Source organism: Phacochoerus africanus, chromosome 1, assembly GCF_016906955.1.
Source record: "Phacochoerus africanus isolate WHEZ1 chromosome 1, ROS_Pafr_v1, whole genome shotgun sequence".
In the NCBI taxonomy this organism is placed as follows: Eukaryota; Metazoa; Chordata; class Mammalia; order Artiodactyla; family Suidae; genus Phacochoerus; species Phacochoerus africanus.
In genome coordinates, this window is record NC_062544.1 from 238134902 (window position 1) to 238158169 (window position 23268).

At 38.2% G+C, this 23268-nt stretch overlaps 1 protein-coding gene across 5 annotated transcripts in view; it reads left to right on the forward strand.

Moving 5' to 3' along the window:
• SENP7 (SUMO specific peptidase 7) overlaps positions 1-23268 on the forward strand; it is a 157450-nt gene that overhangs the window by 22222 nt on the left and 111960 nt on the right. For all 5 annotated transcript variants that reach the window (XR_007136604.1, XM_047793366.1, XM_047793375.1 and 2 more), the window contains exons 3-4: positions 1108-1206; positions 13536-13633. Coding sequence is in view for 4 of the 5 variants with exons in the window: in XM_047793366.1 (XP_047649322.1) it covers positions 1108-1206; positions 13536-13633 (197 nt within the window). In the remaining variant the exon portion in view is untranslated. The remainder of the gene's footprint in view (positions 1-1107; positions 1207-13535; positions 13634-23268) is intronic.

A 23268-nucleotide genomic window follows, 5' to 3' on the forward strand; every position in this document is an offset into this window, starting at 1 on the left:
TAGTTGTGTGAAGAGATTAATTTTGTGCAGAATTTGAAGTATTAAACAAGGAAGAAGTAGAAAAAAGAGTATTCTGGGTTGAAGGCACAGTACATACAAAGGTCTAGAGGTATAATATGTGTTTGAAGAAGTTGAATACTGAGTTTTCAGTATCGTTGGGGTTTAGAATTTGTAATGTGTGGGTGATGTCAGAGAGCCCAGATTAAAAGTTTTATTTGTAAGTAATGGGCACCATTGTTGTATTTTAAGATTGTAGCCATAATTAGATTTGTGTCATAGAGAACTCTGGAGATAGCATTTGGAAGATTGGAAGGGGAAGAAAACTGCCAGTAAGAATAATTAGGAAAGCGTTCCTGTCTTGGCTCAGCGGAAGCAAATCTGACTAGCATCCATGAGGATGCAGGTTTGATCTCTGGCCTTGCTCTGTGGGTTGCAGATCCAGCACTGCCGTGAGCTGTGGTGTAGGTCGCAGATGTGGCTTGGATCTAGTGTTGCTGTGTCTGTGGTGTAGGCCTGGCGGCTGTAGCTCCGATTCGACCCCTAGCCTGGGAACCTCCATATGTCAAGTGGGTGCAGCCCTAAAAGAAAAAAAAAAAGAATAATTAGGAATTTATTGGAATATTTCATTTAATACCTTTAAACTAAATGAGGTGGGTTTTTAAAAATTTTTATTTTGTTTTATTTTATTTTATTTTATTTTAAGGGCCAAACCCACAGCATATGGAAGTTCCCAGGCTAGAGGTCAAACTGGAGCTGCACGTGTTGGCCGCAGCCATAGCCACAGCAATGCCAGATCTGAGCTGCAGTCTACGACCTACACCACAGCTCACGGTAGCGCCGGACCTTTAACCCACTGATCAAGGCCAGAGATGGAACCTACATCCTCAAGGATCCTAGTTAGTTTCTTAAATGCTGAGCCACAAAGAAAACTCCTAAATGGCATATTTTTTAATAAAATTATATTTAACTGCTTATAGATTAAGCACTGAATTTGAAACTATAAACTAATAGCAAAATAGTAATACTAGTAATATAATAGTTCTGTCAGCTCATTTACCTCTTATTTATATTTCAATTAAATTGGGTATTTTTTCATTCTCATTTCAGATAACAAAGATGTTAAATGCAAAACCAGAGGATGTTTGTGTTCAGTCACCACTCTCTAGACTCAGAAGCTCAGAACGCTGGGATCTCCCTTTACAGAGGGTAAATTAAAAACTATTTTCTTTTAAGTATGTGGTGTTCTTTGGAATGGTTAAAATATTTTAATTAAACTGAATTTTTATTTTCCTAAATGCCCTTATATTGGTTTTCTTGCAGTATATAATTGCAGGTTTTAAATTAATTCATTTCTGGTATATATTGAAGTGATGCTTTGAGGTTAGGGTCTTCAGTTTAAATGTAAGAATACCTTATTCTGCATGGTTGTTGCATATGAAATTTAAATCTTATTGTAGAATATATTTTATTTATTTATTTGATTTTTTTAGGGCCGCATCCACATATGGAGGTTCCCAGGCTAGGGGTCGAATTGGAGCAACAGCTGCTTGCCGCCTATACCGAAGCCACAGCAAAGCAGGATCTGAACCGCGTCTGTGACCTACACCATAGCTTACAGCAATGCTGGATCCTTAACCCACTGAGCAAGGCCAGGGATCGAACCTGCAATCTCATGGTTCCTAGTCAGATTCACTTCTGCTGTGCCGTGACAGGAACTCATTATTTATTTATTTTTTGGTTCTGCCCATGGCATGTGCATGTTCTGTGTCAGGAATTGAATTGTGCCACAACAGTGACCTGAACTGCTGCAGTGACAATACCAGATCCTTAGTCTGTTGTGCCAAAAGAGAACTACAAATATATTTTCTTTTCTTTTCTTAATAAGATTCTCTTATGATTTTTTAAAATTTTATTTTATTTTATTTTATTTTTGGCCATGCCTGTGACGTGTGGAAGTTCTTGGGCCAGAGATCAAACTCATACCACAGCAGTGACTCAGGCCACAGAGTGACCTGAGCCATAGCAGTGTCAATGCCAGATCTTTAACCTGCTGAGCCACCAGAAAAGTCTTATTGTATTTCACTTTATTTCTTTTCTTTTTTTTTCCTCAAGTAATTCTTTATTAAAAGAATGAGTGAAAGAGCGAATGACTGAGTTATGAAGAATTTATTTATTTTTTATATTACTCAATGAATTTATTACATTTATAGTTGTACAATGATCATCATAACCCAAATTTATAGCATTTCCATCCCACATCCCTAGAGCATTCCCCCCACCCCCACAACCTGTCTCCTTTGGAAACCAGAAGTTTTTCTAAGTCTGTGAGTCAGTATTTGTTCTGCAAAGAAGTTCACTGTGTCCTTTTTTTCAGACCCCACATGTAAGTGATAGCATTTGATGCTGGTGTCTCATTGTCTGACTGACTTCACTTAGCATGGTAATTTCTAGGTCCATCCATGTTGCTAAAAATGCTGGTATTTCATTTTAATGGCTTTTAATTAAAAGGCATTCCTTTTAATGGCTGAGTAATATTCCATTGTGTATATGTACCACATCTTATTGATCCACTCCTCTGTTGACGGGCATTTAGGTTGTTTCCAAGTCTTGGCTATTGCAAATAGTGCTGCAATGAACATTGGAGTAGATGTGTCTTTTCGAGTCATGGTTTTCTCTGGATAGAGGCCCAGGAGTGGGATTGCTGGATCAAATGGTAATCCTATTTTCAGTTTTCTGAGGACTCTCCATGCTGTTTTCCACAGTGGTTGCACCAATTTACAATCCCACCAACAGTGTACTAGGGTTCCCTTTTCTCCACACCATCTCCAGAACTTACTGTTTGTAGACTTTTGGATGCTGGCCATTCTGGCTGGTGTAAGGTGGTACCTCATAGTGGTTTTGATTTGGATTTCTCTAATAATGAGTGATGTTGAACATCTTTTCATGTGTTTTTTGACCATCTGTATGTCTTCTTTGGAGAATTGTCTGTTGAGATCTTCTGCTCATTTTTTAATGAGGTTGTTTGTTTTTTTGGTATTGAGCTGTAGGAGGTGTTTATAAATTTTGGAGATGAATCCCTTGTGAGTTGATTCATTTGCAAAGATTTTCTCGCATTCTGTGGGTTGTCTTTTTGTTTTGTTTAGGGTTTCCTTTGCTGTGCAGAAACTTTTAAGTCCCATTTGTTTATTTTTGTTTTTATTGTCATGACTCTAAGAGGTGGATCTGAGAAGATGTTGCTGTGGTTTATGTCAGAGAGTGTTTGGCCTGTTTTCCCCTAAGAGCTTTATAGTGTCTGGTCTTCTATCTAGGTCTTTAATCCATTTGGAGTTTATTTTTGTGTCTGGTGTTAGGGAGTGTTCTAATTTCATTCTTTTCCATGTGGCTGTCCAGTTTTCCCAGCACCACTTATTGAACAATCTGTCCTTTCTCCCTTGTATATTCTTGCCTATCATAGATTAGCTCACTGTACGTGTGTGGGTTTATTTCTGGGCTTTCTATCCTGTTTCACTGATCTATATTTCTGTCTTTGTGCCAGTACCATATGGTTTTGATGACTGTTGCTTTTGTAGTATAGTCTGAAGTCAGGGTACCTGATTCCTCCATCTCTATTTTTCTTTGTCAGGGTGTGTTTGGCTATTCTGGGTCTTTTGTGCTTCCAAACAAATTTTAAAATATTTTGTTCGAGTTCTGTGAAAAATGTCCTTGGTAATCACAGATTCAATGCGATCTCTATCAAATTACCAAGGATGTTTTGCATTTCATCTGTGGGTTGCTTTGGGTAGTATAGTAATTTTGATAATGTTGACTCTTCCAATCCAAGAGTATGGTATGTCTTTCCATCTATTTGTGTCATCTTTGATTTCTTTCATTAGCGTCTTATGGTTTTCAGAGTACAGGTCTTTTGTCTCTTTAGGTAGGTTTACTCCTAGGTATTTTATTCTTTGGGAAGTGATGGTAGATGGGATTGTTTCCCTAATTTCTCTTTCTGATCTTTCATTGTTAGTATATATATATAAATGCATTGATTTCTGTGTATTAATTTTGTATCCTGTGACTTCGAAAATTCATGGATGAGATCTTAACAGTTTTCTGATAGTATCTTTAGGATTTTCTAGGTATAATAGGTATAGTCTTGTCCTCTCTCGAGCTGTTTTAGATATAAAGTTAGCATGTTTATTTGAGCTTTTTCTTGTTTCCTGAGGTGAGCTTGTATTGTTAGAAACTTTCCTCTTAGAACGGCTTTTGCTGCATCCCATAGGTTTTGGAGTGTCTTATCTTTGTTGTCATTTGCTTCTAGGTATTTTTTAATTTCCTCTTTGATTTCTTCAGTGATCCATTGGTTGTTTAGTAGCATGTTGTTTAGTCTCCACGTGTTTGTGTTTTTTGCAGTTTTTTTTTTTCTTGTTGATTTCCAGTTGTATGGCATTGTGATCACAAAAGATGTTTGATATGATGTCAGTTTTCCTAACGTTACTGAGGCTTGATTTGTGGCCCAGAATGTGATCAGTCCCACAGAATGCTCCATGTGCACTTGAGATGAATGTGTATTCTGCTGCTTTTGGATGGAATGTCCTATAAATATCTATTAAGTCTATCTGTTCTAATGCTTCATTCAGGGCCTCTGTTTCCTTATTGATTTTCTGTCTGGATGATCTGTCCACTGCTGTAAGTGGGGTGTTAAAGTCCTCACTTTATTATTGTGTTATTGTCAATTTGTCCTTTTAAGGTTGTTAGCAGTTGCCTTGTATATTGTGGTGAACCTATGTTGGGTTGATCCTTTGATCATTATGTAGTGACCTTCCTTGTCCCTTAAAGTATTTTTCATTTTAAAGTCTATTTTGTCTGATATGAGTATTGTTACTCCAGCTTTCTTTTGATCCCTGTTTGCATGAAATATTTTCTTCCATCCACTCACTTTCAATTTGTATGTGTCCCTAGAAGTGAACTGGGCCTCTTGAAGACAGCATATATATGGGTCTTGTTTTTGTATCCATTCAGGCAGTCTATGTCTTTTGGTTGGGATGTTTAGTTCATTAACATTTAAGGTCATTATTGATATGTATTTTTGTATTGCCATTTTATTAATTGCTTTGGATTTTGTTTTTGTTTCTTTTTTTTCTTCCTTTTTTCTCTTGTTCTCTCCTCTTCTGGTTTGATGACTATGTTTAGTGTTGTATGTGAGTTGATTTTTCTTATTTGTTTGTGTATCAATTAGATTTTTGGTTTGCAGTTATTCTGAAGTTTTGTTATAACAGTCTATATATATAATACGAGATTGTTTTAAGTTGTTGGTCTCTTAATTGCAAGTGTGTCTCCACTGTCCTGCACTTGTACCCTCCTCTTTTCATGATTTCTGATTTTGGTGGCATAATTGTGTGTGGATGATTTCATATCTTTACTGTAAATATACCTTTGCTCTGAGCTGTGTCACTTGTGGTATTTTTGTTTCTGGTTGCGGCCTTTTCTGCCTAGAGAAGTTCCTTTAGTATTTGTTGTAAAGCTAGTTTAGTATTGCTGAATTCTCTTAGCTTTTGCTTATCTGTAAATCTTTTGATTTCTCCTTCAAATCTGAATGAGAGCCTTGCTGGGTAAAGTAATCTTGGTTGGAGGTTTTTTTTCCTTTCATTGTGTTAAGTATATCATGCCACTCCCTTCTGGCCTACAGAGTTTCTGCTGAAAAATCTCCTGATAACCCTATCGGGGTTCCCTTGTATGTTATTTGTTTCCCTAGCTGCTTTCACTGTTTTCTCTTTGTCTTTAATTTTGGTCAGTTTGATTAATATGTGTGTCAGGGTATTCCTCCTTTATATGGTACTTGTTGCACTTCCTGGATTTGAGTGAGTGGTTCCTTTCCCATGTTAGGGAAGTTTTCGGCTATTACTTCTTGGAATATTTTTTCTGTCCCTTTCTCTCTCTCTTCTTCTGGCACCCCTGTAATACAGATGGTGGTGCATTTAACATTGTCCCAGAGTTCTCTGAGACTCTCTTCATTCGTTTTGTCTTTTTTCTCTTTTCTGCTCTGTATCCGTGATTTCCACTAATCTGTCCTCCATATTGCTTATTCCTTCTTCTGCCTCCTGTGTTCTGCTGTTGGCTGCTTCTAATGAATTTTTTATTTCAGTTATTGTATTTTGCATCTCTTCCTGCTTAAGTGTTATATCTTGTATCTCTTTTCTCTGTGTTTCCTGAAAGTTACCCATCTTTGCCTCCAGTTTATTTCCAATGTCTCGCATCATCTTCAGCATCAACAGTCTAAAGTCTTTTTCCTGGAGGCTGAGAATCTCCTCATCACTTAGCTGTTTTTCTGGAGTTTTTTCTTTCTCCTTACCTGAGTTATAGTTCCCTGTCTTTTCATTTGTATAGGTTTTTGGTGTGGTGACTTTTTTACAGACAATAGAGTTGTAGCCTCTCTTACTTCTGGCGTCTGCCCTCCTTGTGGCTGAAGTTGGTACAGGGGCTTGCTGTAGGCTTCCTGATGGGGGAGGGACTAATGCCTGCCCACTGGTATGTGGAGCTGATGCTTATCCCTCTGGTGGGTGGGGTTTGTCTCTGGGTGAGATTAGAGGTGGCTGTGTGCTTGGAGGGAATTTGGGCAGCCTGTTTACTGATGAGTGGGGCTTTGATCCCACCTCGATTGTTGTTTGTCCTGGGGCTTCTCAGCATTGTTAAGTGTGGCCAGATTTTCCCAAAATGGCCACCTCCAAGAATGGCATGCTGATGAATATTCCCAATAGCTTTGCTTCCAGTGTCCTTCCCCAACAACAAGCCACATTCACCCCTGTTTTCCCAGGAGGTCCTCCAAGAACTGCAGTCAGGTCTGACCCAAGATTCCTGTGGAGACTTTGCCCTGGGACTCAGTGTATGTGAAAGTCTGTGTGTGCCTTTTAAGAATGGCGTCTCTGTTTCCCCTAGTCCTGTGGGGCTCTTGCGCACAAGCCCCACTGGCCTTCAATGCCAGATGCTCTGGGGGCTCTTTCTCCCAGTGCCAGATCCCCATGCATGGGAATTTGGTGTGGGGCTCAGAACTCTTAACTCCTGTAGGTGAGTCTCTGTGATACAATTACTTTCCAGTCTGTGGGGCTTCCCACCCAGGAAGTATGGGGTTGCTTATATCTCATAATCATCCCTCCTACCTCTTGATGTAGCCTCCTTTTTGTCTTCTGGAGTAAGATATCTTTTTGAAAGTTTCTGGTCCATTTCTTTGAAGATTGCTCAACATTTGTTTTGGTATTTGATCTTTTGGGGTCCATTTTTAAAAGGTATTATATTTTGGTATTCCTTTTCTAATATTTCATTTTTAGTATACAGAAATGCAACTGATTTCTGAATGTGAATCTTATATACTGCTACATTGTTGAATTTGTTGATCAGTTCGAGTAGATTTTGGGTTGAGTCATTAGAGTTTTCTATATATAGTATCATTTCATCTGCATAAAGTGACAATTTTACCTCTTCTCTTTCAATGTGGATCCCTCTTATTTCTTTTGTTTGTCTGGTTGCTGTGGCTAGGACTTCCAATACTATGTTGAATAACAGTGGTGAGAGTGGGCATCCTTTTCTTGTTCCAGATTTTATTGGAAAGACTTTCAGCGTTTCTCCATTGTGTGTTATATTTGCTGTGGGTTTATCATAAATGGCTTTTATTATGTTATGTTCCCTCTGTCCCCACATTGGTAAGAGTTTTGATCATGAATGGATGTTGGACTTTGTCAAATGCTTTTTCTGCCTCTATTGAGATGATCATGTGGTTTTTGACTTCTCTTTTGTTCATATGTATGAGTTTGATTTGCATATGTTGAGCCATTATTGTGAACCTGGGATGAATCCCACTTGGTCATGGTGTATGATCTTTTTTTTTTTTTTTTTGTCTTTTTGCCATTTCTTGGGCCACTCCCGAGGCATATGGAGGTTCCCAGGCTAGGAGTCTAATCGGAGCTGTAGCTGCCAGCCTATGCCAGAGCCACAGCAGTGTGGGATATGAGCTGCATCTGCGGCCTACTCCACAGCTCACGGCAATGCCGGATCATTAACCCACTGAGCAAGGGCAGGGATTGAACCTGCAACCTCATGGTTCCTAGTCGGATTCGTTAACCACTGCGCCATGACGGGAACTCCTGGTGTATGATCTTTTTATATGTTGTTGGATTCAGTAGGCTAAAATTTTGTTGAGAATTTTTGCATCTATATTCATCAGAGATATTGGTCTATAGTTTTCTTTGTTAGTGGTATCTTTGTCTGGTTTTGCTATTAGGGGGATGGTGGCCTCATAGCATGTCTTTGTGAGTGTTCCTTCTTCTTCAACCTTTTGAAAAAGTTTAAGGAGGATGGATATAATTTCCTCTTTGTATGTTTGGTAGAATTAGCTTGTGAAGCCATCTGGTCCTGAACTTTTACTTGTAGGGAGTGTTTTTTATGACATATTCAATTTCATTTCTCGTTATTGGTCTGTTCAGTTGATCTATTTCTTCTTGATTCTGTTTTGGCAGGCTGTAACTTTCTAGGAAATTGTCCATTTCTTCTAGGTTGTCAGATTTGTTCGCATACAGTTGTTCATAGTATTCTCTTACGGTTTTTTGTATTTCCGTAGTTTACATTGTGCTTTCTCCTTTTTCATTTCTTATTTTTTTTATTTTGGCTTTTTCTCTCTTCTTCTTAGTGAGTCTGGCCAGAGGTTTGTCAATTTTGTTTACCTTTTCAAAGAATCAGCTCTTGGTTTTATTGATTTTTTTTCTATTGTTTTTTGAATGTTTACTTATTGATTTCCTCTCTGATCTTTATGATTTCTTTTCTTCTCTTGACTTTAGGTTTCATTTGTTCTTTTTTTTCTGATTCATTTAGGTGGTGGGTTAAGTTGTTGATTTGAGATTTTTGTTCTTTTTTGAGGAAGGCCTGTATTGCTATGATATTTCCTCTGAGCACAGCTTTTGAGGCATCCCATAGATTTCTGAGAGGTTGTGCCTTCATTATAATTTGTCTCGAGGTATTTTTTAATTTCTTTCTTGATTTCCACATTGACCCATTGGTTTTTTAGTAGCATGTTGTTTAGTCTCCATGTAATAGGTTTTTTCTCATTTCTCTTACTGTGGTTGATTTTCTAGTTTCATGTCATTGTGGTCAGAGGAAGATAACTTGAAATAATTTCTATACTCTTAAATTTGTTGAGGTTAGCTTTGTGCCCCAACAAGTGGTCAATGCTTGAGAATGTTCCATGCGCACTTGAGAAGAATATGTATTCTGATTTTTTTGGATGTAATGTCCTGAAAATTTCGACTAAGTCTAATTTTTCTATTGTGTCATTTAGGGTCTCTGTTGCCTTGTCGATTTTCTGTCTAGAGGATCTGTCCATTGATGTGAGTGTGGTGTTAAAGTCTCCTGCTCTGATTGTATTCCCATGAATTTCTCCTTTTATGTCTGTTAGTATTTGTTGTAGGTATCTGGATGCTCCTATATTAGGGGCATATATATTGATGTTTGTAATATCCTCTTCTTTTTTTTTTTGTCTTTTTGCCATTTCTAGGGCTGCTCCCGCAGCATATGGAGGTTCCCAGGCTAGGGGTTGAATCGGAGCTGTAGCCACCGGCCTACACCAGAGCCACAGCAGCACAGCATCCCAGCTGGGTCTGCAACCTACACCACAGCTCATGGCAACGCCGGATCGTTAACCCACTTAGCAAGGGCAGGGATCGAACCTGCAACCTCATGGTTCCTAATCGGATTCGTTAACCACTGCGCCACGACGGGAACTCCCCTTTAATAACGTTAAATACATCTTGCCACTCCCTTCTGGCCTGTAGTCTTTCTGTAGAGAAATCAGCTGATATCCTTATGGGGGTTCCCTTATAATTAACGCTTAGTTTTTCTCTTCCTGCCTTTAGAATCCTCTCTTTGTCTTTACTTTTGCCATTTTTATTATAATATGTCTTGGTGTGGGCCTATTTGGGTTCAACTTGTTTGGGGCCCTCTGTGCTTCCTGTATCTTGATATCCATTTCCTTTAGATTTGGAAAGTTTTCAGCCATAATTTCTTCAAATATATTTTCAATCCCCTTTTCTTTTTCTTCTCCTTCTGGAATTCCTATATGCATAGATTGGCCAACTTTATACTATCCCAAAGATCTCTTATATCGCTTTCATGTTTTGTCATTTGGTTTTTTGTCTGCTGTTCTGATTTGGTGATTTGCATGATTCTATCTTCCACATCACTAATTCGTTTCTCTGCATATTCATTCTGCTCTTTAGTGCCTTTAGCTCAGTTTGTGTTGCTGCAAATGAATTTTCTAATTCTTCTATGTTCCTTCTTATATTTTCTAGTTCCTTTCTAAAGGAGTCTGCCTTAATTTTTATCTCCGCTCTTGGTTCATTGATATTCAGCTCACACAATTCCAGACCCTTGACTCACTGAGTGAGGCCAGGGCTCGAACATACTCATGGATACTCATTGAGTTTGTTACTGCTGAGCCACAGTGGGAACTCCCAACAGTGTATTTAGATTGATGTCTTGATAGGAGGGATTTCTGAGAATTTATATAATTCAGAATCACAGCATTGGAAGGACAGACACACTTGGGCTTGGTCAAGTTTATTCTCTGAGTTTCACTTCACTTTATAAAGTGATGAGTTTTATACTATGCAGGGCTGTGGTGATAGTGAGATAACAATGCCTAGAGAATAAAAATAATAATGTTTATTGAGGGCTATCATGTTTGACAGTGCTTTATTTTGTTTTTTATTTTTTTAATCTTTTAAAGACATTTTATAAGTTGTGGTAAAATACACATAGCATAAAATTTATCATCATAACTGTTTTAAGGGTACATTTCACGGGCATTTAGTCAATTCACTTTTGCTGTGCAACCATCAAACTACTATCCATCTCCAGAACTCTTTACATCTTGCAAATCTAAAACATGTACCATTAAACAGTAACTCTCCATTTCCCCTTCTCCCATTCACCAGCCACCACCATTTTACTACTTTCTGTCTCTCTATGTCTGACTACTGTAGATTCTTCTTCTAACTTGAATTATATAGTATTTTTTTTTGTTATTGGCTTATTCACTTACCATAATGTCACTGTGTTGGTAAAAATCCATCTTCCTCCTGTATTTCTCCTTTACTCTCACACTGCTGTCATACTCATAACACTTCTCATACCAGATGTATGTGGATTTTCCCCTATGAAGTGATTCTCTGGGATGTGAGCTGGGTGGCCTGTAATTTATCTCAATTCTGACACTATCTATCTGGAGAGAGTTTCATATCCTATAGGTTATAGGCTCAGACCCAAGACTGCCCCCACTTCACTTCAGATACTAATCACAAGTCCAAATTGTCACCTGTGCTTCTGACAGGCTGGCTATAAATCTGAGGTTCCCATGACTCCTCTTCAGGTTTAATTTATATTAAAGCAGTTCACACAACTCAGGGAAATGCCTATTTACATTACCAGTTTATTTATCCTGTATGATAAACACAAATGAAGAGGTAACATAGGATGAGGTCTGGGAGGTTTCTCAGTGCAGGAACTTCTGTCCCTGTGGAGTTGGGTTTTGTTACCTTCCTGCTGTGTACATGTGTTCATCAGCCTGAAAGCTCTTTGAACCTCGTGCTTTTGGGATTTAATGGAAGCTTCCTCACATAGGCATGATCAATAATTAGCTGTTTACAGCCTCTCTCCCCTCTCTAGGGAATGGGGCAGGGCTGAGAATTCTAAGCTTGGTCTTTCTAGTGACTAGCCCCTATCCAGGAGCCATCCAGTAGAGCAGTCAGAGTCACCTCATTCATACAAAAGACACTTGTAGGAGCTTCCCTTTTTGTGTAGCGGAAACAAATGTGACAGTATCCATGAGGGTGCGGGTTTGATTCCTGGCCTTGCTCAGTGGGTTAAAGTATCTGGTGTTGCTGTGAGCTGTGGTTTAGATTGCAGACACAGCTTGGGTCTTGAATTGTTGTGGCTGTATGTGTATGCCAGCAGCTGTAGCTCTGATTCGACCCTTAGCCTGGGAACTTCCATATGCCAGGGTGTAGCCCTAAAAAGCAAAAAAAAAAAAAAAAAGAAATGACGCTTCAATCATCCAGGAAATTATAAGGATTTTGGGAGCTCTATGTCAGAGGTTGGGGTTAAAAACCAAATATTACAGCAAAAGATGCTCCTATCACCAAGGAAATTGTAAGGATTTAAGGAGCTCTGTGCCAGGAACTAGGTCAGAGACCAATATAAATATTTTTTATTATCACAGTAGTCATGGTTCATCCATGTTGGAGCATGTTTTAGAATTTCCTCCCTTCTTAAGGCTGAGAAACATTTCATTATATACATATGCCACATTTTGTTATTATTGATGTGACACTTGAGTAGCTTCTACCTTTTAGCCATTTGAACACTGCTGCTATGAACATGAGTGTAAAATATCTGTTTGAGGAGGATAGTATTTTAAACTTGTTACATATATAAGCATATATCCTTGTGAGATGGCTATTATTACATCCACTTTCAGATTAGGAAATTAATGCATAGAGAAGATAATTTATTTCTATAGATTTATACTATATATTAAGTCTGTTTTTTAAAAGTTTTATTGAAGTATAGTTGATTTGCAATGCTGTGATAATTTCTGCTGTATAACAAAGTGATTCGCTTATACTCACATCCATTCTCTTTCAGATTCTTTTCCCACATAGATTATCACAGAAAATTGGGTAGAGTTCTCTCTGTTATATAGCAGGTCTCTGTTGGCCAGTCATTCCATATACCTCAACTAAATCATTTTTAACTTTTGTTTCTAGCTGGATTGAATATAAATGCTGCTAAAAAGATATCTTATACTTTTTAAAAGTTTTTCCATGTAGCAGTTCACAGGGAAACAGTTATAATCTCTTCCATTTGTTTATAAATACAGTTATTTCAGAATTACAGACTCTTTAATTTGGCATGTAATGATGCTTATTTTTTCCTTTAAACACGTTCAACATTTTTTATAGTTATGTAAGCTTTTGAATCTCAAAATGTTGATTTCCTAACAAAAGTTACCTGAACATTTTAATTTATTTTTTGTTTTATTTTTTATTTTATTTTTGCTTTTGAGGACCATACCCATGGCATATGGAAGTTCCCAGGCTAAGGGCTGAATCAGAGCTACAGCTGCCAGCCTATGCCACAGCCACAGCAATGCAGGATCTGAGCTGTGTCTGCAACCTATATCAAAGCTCACCACAATTCAGATCCTTAACCCACAATGAGTGAGGCCAGGGATCAAGCCCACATCCTCATAGATGCTAGTCAGATTGATTACCACTGAGCCACAATGGGAACTCCTACCTTAACATTTTTCAGTGTCTTTTTTTCTGTTAGTTGGTAGACTTTTATTTATCCACTACCTAAGAGCCAGGTGTTTTGTAGATTGCACTCTTCCCTGACCCCCAAACCATCATGAATTCGGCTGTTATCGTGAATTTCTAAATAAAAAGAAAATTTAAGTGCTTCTTAATTGTCATATTGTTTTATTTATTATTGTAATCCCATTTTGTTTTTTCTAGTGGAAAAGAAGCCTAAGAAATAAGGTCCTCTCTCTAGACCATAAAAGTAAAAAAGGTGTACGTGGGCGTCCTGTTACTTCGAAGACATCACCAGAAAGGTAAAAAATGTGTTTGAGCTTGTACTATGTAGAGTGTGACCATGGGTGATTCATTTAACCTCTTTGGGTCTCATTTACCACAACTTTTAATATACAGGGATTGAATTCAGTGGCTTCTGTGGTTCCTTCTGAGTTTTGACTTTGTTATTCTAAATCATCTTAACTCCTTGTTTTTGTGCATTTGGAATATCTTGATAAGCTTTAGCTAATAAAGCAAGCGTTTTATATATATATATATATAGACTCGTTAAAATGCTTGATTCATCATTTGTAGTCTGCAGTAGAAAAGATACTACATTTAGCATCTGTGGTTTTATAGACATAGTATTAATGAATTATGGATATGCTGAAATTAAATATCTGGCTGGGGGATTCAAATTACAATTATTACCAAGAGGAATTCAAAGATAAGTTTTTAGTGTTGGACATCAGTAAATGCTTAAAAAAGTTGTTTTTACAGAAGAGGATATGAATATTGAATTAATAAAAAATGACCAATAAAGTAAAAATTACAATTATTGGGAGTTTGCACAAATTAGAAGACTAATTGGAGTTTTTGAATTTATGTCAGAGCACTCGATAAGCTACTTACTCTGAATTCTTATCTTTCAAGTAAATTGTCTGTAGGAAATAAACTTATTATGATTTCATATCCTTACCAATACTTATTTTCCCTCTCTCCTTCGTTTTATTCCTTCTTTCCATAGTTTTCCTAGTGGGTGTGAAATTGTATCTCATTGTAGTTTTGATGTGCATTTCCTAATGACACTGAGTGTCTTTTCATGTATTTGTTGGGCATTTATGTATCTTCTTTGGAGAAATGTCTGTTTAGATCCTTAGCCCACTCAAAAATTGTGTTGTTTATCTTTTTTTTTTGTCTTTTTGCTATTTCTTTGAGCCACTCCCGAGGCATATGGAGGTTCCCAGGCTAGGGGTCCAATCGGAGCTGTAGCCACCGGCCCACACCAGAGCCACAGCAACTCAGGATCCGAGCCGCATCTGCAACCTACACCACAGCTCACGGCAACGCCGGATCGTTAACCCACTGAGCAAGGGCAGGGACCGAACCCGCAACCTCATGGTTTCCAGTCGGATTCGTTAACCACTGCGCCATGATGGGAACTCCTGTTTATCTTTTTATTGTTGAGTTGTAAGGATTCTTTATATATTCTGGATACAAGTCCTTATCAAATATGTGATTCGCAAATATCTTCTCACAAGCACTTTTTCATTTCATTTTATTTTTTTTGGCTGAGCCTGCAGCATGTGAAAATTCTCAGGTCAGGGATTGAACCTGAGCCACAGAAGTGACAGTGCTGGATCCTTAACTATTAAGCCACTGGGGAACTCCAGTTTTTCACTTTCTTGAAGGTGTCCTTTGAAACATGAAAGTTTTTTCAATTTGATGAAGTCCTATTTATCTATTTTGTTGGTTGCTTTTGTTGTCATATCTACGAAACTATTGCTTAATCTGAGGTCATGATTTGCTCGTGTTGCCTTCTTAGAGTTTTATAGTTCTAGCTCTTATTTTTAAGTCTTTATTCATTTTGAGTTAATTTTTGGGTATGGCATGATATAGACATCCAAATTTATATTTTTTATTTGTGAATCTGTGATTATCCCAGCAACATTTATTAAAAAGGTACCCATTTTTCTTGGTACCATTGTTGAAAATCAACTGACAATAAGTATAGTTTATTTCTGAATTTGGTGTTCTAGTTCATTAATCTGCATTCTTGTTTTTATGTCAATAACACTTTGTACTGTACATACTGTATTACTGCAGCTTTGTGGGAAGTTTTGAAATTGGGAAGTGTGAGTCTTCCAACTTCATATTTGTCAAGATTGTTTTGGTTGTTCAGGTTCCTTGCATTTTCAGCTGAGTTTTTGAATCAGGTTGTCATTTTTAACCAAAAAAAGCCAACAAGGACTTTGATAGAGGATGTATTCAATCTGTAGACCAATTTGAGGAGTATTGTTATCTTGACAAATTATGTTTTCTGATTCATGAATATGAGATACCTTTCCATTTATTTAGGCCTTCAATTTCTTTCAACAGTGTTTTTGTAGCTTTCAGCATGTCTTGGACTTGAATTGTTAAATTTATGCCCAGGTATTTTCTTCTTTTCAATGCTATTGTGAATGGAGGTATTTAATTTGACTACACCCATGGCATACAGAAGTTCCTGTGCCACAGCAGTAACCAGAGCCACAGCAGTGACAGGTTAATCCTTAACCTGCTGTGTCTCCAAGGATCTCCTTGATTTTATTTTTAGATCATTTGTTACTGATCTGTAGGAATCCCATTGATTTATGTATGTTGAACTTACATACTGCAATCCTGTTTGTCTTACTAGTTCTAGAAGTTTTTAGTAGACTCTTTGGAATTTTGTGTATGTAAAACCATGTCACCTGCAAATCCTGGCTAGAATGTACAATGTATAAATGGAAGCGGTGAGAGTAGAAATCTTTGTTTTGTCCCACTTTTAGAGGGAAAGTGTTTAGTGTTTCACCATTAAGTATGATGTTAGCTAGTGGTTTTTCTTTTGATTTGAATGTTTGTATCTTTCCAAAATTTGTATTTTGAAATCCTAATGCCCAGTGTTATGGTATTTGGAGGTCAGGCCCTTGAGGAGGTACTTAAGTCATGAGGTGTAGCCCTCATGAATAGGGTTAGTGCTGTTTTATGAAAGAGACCACAGAGCTTCCTGGTTCTTGCCACCATGTGAGGACACTGTGAGAAGTCCTCAGTCTGCAGCCCAGAAGAGCACCTTCACCAGAACCCAACCATGCTGGCTGGCACCCTGATCCTATACTTCCCAGCCTCCAGAACTGTGAGAAATAAGTGTTTGTTATTTATAAGCTGATGAGTTTATGGTATTGTGTTATAACCCAAACAAACCCTTTTTCATGTTGAGAAACTTCCCTTCTATTCTTAATTGTTGGAGCCTTTTTATGATGAATGTGTGTTGGATTTTGTCAAATGCCTTTTCTGTAGTTATGTCATGTAATTTGTTTCCTTTATTAATACAATGTATTATATAAATTGATTTTAATTTTTAAATTTTTTAATTTTTTTTGCTTTTTAGGGCCACGTGTGTGGTACATGGAAGTTCCCAGGCTAGGGGTTTGATCGGAGCTGCAGCTGCTGGCTTACACCACAGCCACAGAAATGCAGGATCCAGGCTGTGTCTGTGACCTACACCACTGCTCATGGCACTGCTGGATCCTTTAACCCACTGAACGAGGCCAGAGATCGAACCTGCATTCTCATGGTCCCTAGTCAGGTTCGTTACCACTGAGCCATGACAGGAACTCCCATACACTGATTTTTAGATCATAAACCAACTTTGCATTTCTGGGTTATATCTCATCTGATCATGATTTATGATCTCATTTATGTGTTATTGGTTTCAGTTTGCTAGGATTGTATTGAGGATTTCTGTATTTGTATTCAGAAGGGAATTCACTTTCTATTTCCTTATGTTTTCTTTGGCTTTGGACTCAGGCTAATTAATATTGGCCAAGTCTTGTAGAATGAGTTGAAACTGTTCCTGCTTCATTTGTTTTCTGGAAGGGTTTTTTGAAGGATTGGCATTATTTCTTATTTAAATGTTTGATAAAATTCTCTAGTGAAGCCATCAGGTCATAGGAGTTTTGCGTGTGTGTGTCAGCAAAAATTCAAATTTTTGCTTGTTGTAAATCTATTGAGATTTTCTCTTTATTATTTATTTATTTATTTGTTTATTTTTGCTTTTTTAGGGCCACACTTATGACATACGGAGGTTCTTAGGCTAGGGGTCGAATCAGAACTACAGCTGCCAGCCACAGCCACAGCCACAGCAACATGGGATTCCAGCCGCGTCTGCAACCTACACCATAGCTCATGGCAATGCCAGATCCTTAACCTACTGAGGAAGGCTAGGGATTGAACCTGCATCCTCATGGACACTAGTGAGATTCATTTCCTCTGTGCCACAATGGGAAGTCCGATTTTCTCTTTTTTTAAATGAGTCAATTTTGGTAGTTGTTTCCTTCTAGGAATTTGTGTATTTTATATAAATTATTTAATTTGTTAGCATGCATTTGTTCATAGTATTCTATTATACTGTTTAAAATTTCTTTAATATTGTTAGTGATGACCCTTCTTTCATTCCTGATTTTACTAATTTGAGTGTTTTCTCTTTTTTTGTTCAGTATTGCTAGATATTTGTGGAGTTTATCTTTTTGAAGAACTAACTTTTGGTTTCATCAGTTTTCTCTATGGGTTTTCTGTATTTGGTTTCATTTATTTCTGCTATAATTATATGTTCTTTTTCTTTTTTTGTCTTTTTAGGGCTGCACCCCCTGCATATGGAGATTCCCAGGCTAGGGGTCTAATTGGAGTTGTAGCTGCAGGCCTACACCAGAGCCACAGCAATGCCAGATTGGAGCCACTTCTGCAACCTACACCACAGCTCAGGGCAATACTGGATCCTTAGCCCACTGAGTGAAGCCAGGGCTTGAACCTGCAGCCTCATGGTTCCTAGTCAGATTCGTTTCCGCAGCGCCTCAACAGGAATTCCAGTATAATCACATGTTCTTTGTTCTCCTTGTTTTGGACACAGTTTGCACGTCTTTTTCTACATTCTTAAGATGTATGGTTAGCTTACTGATTTGAAATCTGTCTTCATTTCTAATACAGGTATTTAATTTAAAATTTTCTTCTAAGAGGTGTGTTAGTTGCACCTCATAACTTTTGGAATGTTCTGATTTTCTTTTCATTAATCTCAACAGTATTTTCTAATTTCTGGTATGATTGATTCATTTGTTATGAAATTGTATATTTAATTTCTATGTATTTTTAAATTTCGAAGATACTCTTTATTGAGATATAATTTATATATACATATACCTTATACTAGTTTCAGGTATACTATATATTGTGAAGTGACCTCCACAATAAGTATAGTTAACATCCATTACCAAACATAATTACAGTTTTTCTGTGTGATGAAAACTTTTAAGATCTCTTTTCTTGACAACTTTCAAATATACAATACAGTGTTATTAACTACCTCACCATGCTGTACATTATATCCCTATGACTTATTTGTCTGTTAATTTTTAATCAAATTGCATTGTAATCTGAGAACATTTTGTGTGATTTCACTTCTTGTAAATTTATAGAGGGTTTATTTGTGGCTGACACACAGTCTTTCTTGGAAAATGTTCTGTGTGTTTGAGAAGCATTCTGTACCCATTAGGGTGTTCTATAGATGTCTTTTAGATTGGGTTAGTTAATAGTGTTATTCAAGCCTTTTGTATCCTTGGTGATTTTCTGTCTAGTTGTTTTATCCATTATTAAGACTGTTTTTTTTGTTTTGTTTTGTTTGTTTTTTATTTTTGGCCACACCTGCAGTATGCTGAGGTTCCTGGGCCAGCTGGGACAGGTATCAAACCCAAGTCGTGGCAGCAGCTAGAGCCATAGAAGTGACAGTGCCAGATCCTTAACCCACTGTGCCAAAAGGGAACTCCAAGACTAGGATTTTTATGAGTTAAACTCTTTGGTTGTATTGTTAATTTCTCCTTTCTGTTAGTTTTTGTTTAATGTATTTTATAGTCATATTATTAGGCATATATGTATTCATAATTAGTATATCTGCCTGATGAATTAATGCTTTTGTCAGTGAATTGTCCCTCTTTCTCTTTTTTTTAATTTAAAATCTATTTTGTCTAATATTGGTATAGCCATTCCACCTTTCTTACTTATTTTATTTTATTTTTTGCTTTTTAGGACCGCACGTGTGGCATATGGAAGTTCCCAGGCTAGGGGTTGAATTGGAGCTGCAGCTGCTGGCCTACACCACAGCCACAGCAACACCGGATCCAAGCCGCATCTGCAACCCACACCATAGCTCATGGCAATGCCAGATCCTTAACCCACCGAGCTAGGTCAGGGATCAAACCCTCATCCTCATGGATCCTAGCTGGGTTCGTTACTGCTGAGCCATGATGAGAACTCCCACTCCACCTTTCTTAGGGCTGCTGTTTGCATGGTAAACCTTTTTTTTTCCTTTTTCTTTGAACCTATTCTTTGAATCCAAAGTGTGTCTCTTAATGAGAGTATATAGTTGGGTCTTGTCTTAGTCAACTTGGACTGCTGTAACAAAATACCGTAGATTAGGTGGCTTGTCAATTACAAACATTTATTTTACATAATTTTGTAGCCTAGAAGTTCCCGTCATGGCTTAGTGGTTAACGAACCCAACTAGCATCCATGAGGACGAGGGTTCGATCCCTGGGCATGAACTGTGGTGTAGGTCGCAGACACAGCTCAGATCCCGAGTTGCTGTGGCTCTGGCGTAGGCTGGCGACTACAGCTCCAATTCAGCCCCTAGCCCAGGAACCTCCATATGCATATGCCGCCGGTGTGGCCCTAAAAGACAAAAAAAAAAAAAACCAAAACCCAAAAACCCCAAAACCCCCCAAAAGACATAATTCTTCAGTCTGGAAAGCCCAGGGTCATAGCATTCCCAGATTCAGTATCTGGTGAGAGCATCTTGGTTGATAAATGGCCATCTTTTTGCTCTGTCCTTTTGCTCTTTCTCTTGAGCCTCTTTAATTTTATCATTTTTTTTTTTTTTGCTTTTTAGGGCCACACCCACGGCATATGGAGGTTCCCCCTCTATGGGTTGAATTGGAGCTGCAGCTTCTGGCTTATACCACAGCCATAGCAATGCAGGATCCAAGCCATGACTGCAACCTACACCACAACTCATGGCAATACTAGATCCTTAACCCACTGAGCAAGGCTGGGGATCAGACCTGCATCCTCATGGGTACAAATTAGATTTGTTTCTGCTGCTCCACAATGGGAACTCTGAGCCTTTTTTATAAGACAATACTCCTATTCATGAGGGCTCTACTCTTATGACCCAATCACCCCCAAAGGCCCAACCTTTTAGTGCCATCACTTTGGGGTTAGGATTTCAAAATAAGAATTTTGGAGGGACACAAACATTCAGAACATAGACGATCTTGTTTTTTAGTCTACTCTGTCTACCTTTGATTACATTGTTTAATCCATTTGTATTTCATATGAATCAGGATGTCAGCAAGGCCATGTCTCTCTCCACTCTTCATGCGTTCATTCCTCCATATTTACATGTTCTCCCTCCTATGTGTAATCATGTTGCCTTCTTTCTGTGTGTGTCTTTTTGTGCTATTTTTGTAAGGACAGCAGACATAAAGTACAGGCATACTTGGTTTTATTTATTTATTTATTTATTATTTTTATGTATTTTTTGTCTGTCTTTTTAGGGCCACACCTGCAGAATATGGAGATTCCCAGGCTAGAGGTCAAATCGGAGCTACAGCTGCTGGCCTACGCCATAGCCACAGCAATGCCAGATCCGAGCTGCAACCTATGCCACAGCACATGGCAATGATGGATCCTTAACCCACTGAGTGAGGCCAGGGATTGAACCTACAACCTCATGGTTTCTAGTCGGGTTCATCAACCACAGAGCCACGATGGAACTCCGATATACTTGGTTTTATTGTGCTTCACTTTACTGCACCTTATAGATACTATGTTTTTTACAAACTGAGTGCCATAAATGGCAACCCTGCATTGAGCAAATGTATAGGCACCATTTTTCCAAAAATATTTGCTCACCTTGTGTCTCTGTGTCACATTTTGGTAGTTCTTGCAGTATTCCAAACTTTTTCATTATTATTGTATTTATTATGGTGATTTGTGATCAGTAATTTTTTTAAGGAGTATAGTTGATTTACAATATTGTATTCATTTCAGGTGTATAGAAAAGCGATTCAGTAAATTTTTTTTCCGATTATGTTCCATTATAGATTATTACAAGATATTGAACATAATTCCTATACTATACAATAGGTCCTTCATGTTTATCTTTTTTATTTATAATGGTGTGTGTATATTAATCCCGTACTCCTAATTTATCCCTCCCCCCACCCTTTGGTAACCATAAATTTATTTTCAAAGTCTGTGAATCTGTTTCTGTTGTGTAAATAAGTTCATTTGTATCTCTTTTTTTTTTTTTTAGATTACACAGATAAGTGATATCATGTGATGTTTGTCTTTCTCGGTCTGTGTCTGACTTATGTAGTATGATAATCTCTCTCTCTCTTTTTTTTTTGTCTTTTTGCTATTTCTTTGGGCTGCTCCCCCGGCATATGGAGATTCCCAGGCTAGGGATCGAATCGGAGCTGTAGCCACCGGCCCACACCAGAGCCACAGCAACGCAGGATCCGAGCTGCATCTGCAACCTACACCACAGCTCACGGCAACGCCGGATCGTTAACCCACTGAGCAAGGGCAGGGACCGAACCCGCAACCTCATGGTTCCTAGTCGGATTTGTCAACCACTGCGCCACGACGGGAACTCCAATATGATAATCTCTAGGTCCAATCATGTTGCTGCAAATGGCATTATTTCATTCTTTTTTATGGCTGAGTAGTATGCCATTGTATATATGTACCACATCTTCTTTATCCATTCCTCTGTTGATGGACATTTAGATTGTTTCCATGTCTTGGCTATTGTAAACAGTGCTGCAATGAACATTGGGATGCATGTATCTTCTTGAATTAAGGTTTTCTCCAGGTTTATGCCTGAGAGTGGTGTTGCTGGGTAGCTCTATTTTTCGTTTTTTGAGGAATCTCCATACTGTTGTCCATGGTGATTGTACTAATTTACATTTTCACCAGCAGTGTAGGAAGGTTCCCTTTTCTCCACACTCTCTCCAGCATTTACTGTTCATAGACTTTTCTCCCATCTTTTTATGGCTGCACCTGCAGCATATGGTAGTTCCCAAGCTAGTGGTTGAATTGGAGCTGCAGCGGAGGCCTACACCACAGCCACAGCAACACCAGATCTGAGTTGCATTTGTGACTTACACCACAGCTTGTGGCAATGCTGAATCCTTAACCCACTGAATGAGGCCAGGGATTGAACCAGCATTTTCATGGAGATATCACTGTGTCTTTAACCCACTGAGCCAAAATGGAAACTTTTGTTTGTAGACTTTTTGGTGATGGCCATTTTGTCCACTAGTTATGATTTGCATTTCTCTAATAATTAACATTGTTGAATATCTTTTCATGTACTTTTTGGCCATCAGTTTGTATTCTTTGGAGAAATGCGTATTTAGATCTTCTGTCCCCTTTTTTTCCTCGTTGGGTTGTTTATTTTTATTTATTTTTTATTTTTTTTGTCTTTTTGTCTTTTTCTAGGGCCTCACTAGCAGCATGTGGAGGTTCCCAGGCTAGGGGTCTGATCAGAGCTGTAGCTGCTGGCCTATGCCAGAGCCATAGCAACGCCAGATCCGAGCCTCATCTGTGACCTACACCACAGCTCATGGCAACACTGGATCCTTAACCCACTGAGCAAGGCCAGGGATTGTACCTGCAACCTCATGGTTCCTAGTTGGATTTGTTAACCACTGAGCCACTACGGGAACTCTGGGTTGTTTGTTTTTATGGTAATGACCTGCATGAGCTGTTTGTTTTCAAGATTAATCTCTTGTCAGTTGCATTGTTTGCATATATTTCCTCCCATTCTAAGGGTTTTATTTTTGTTTTGTTTATGGTTTCCTTTGCTGTGCAAAAGCTTTTA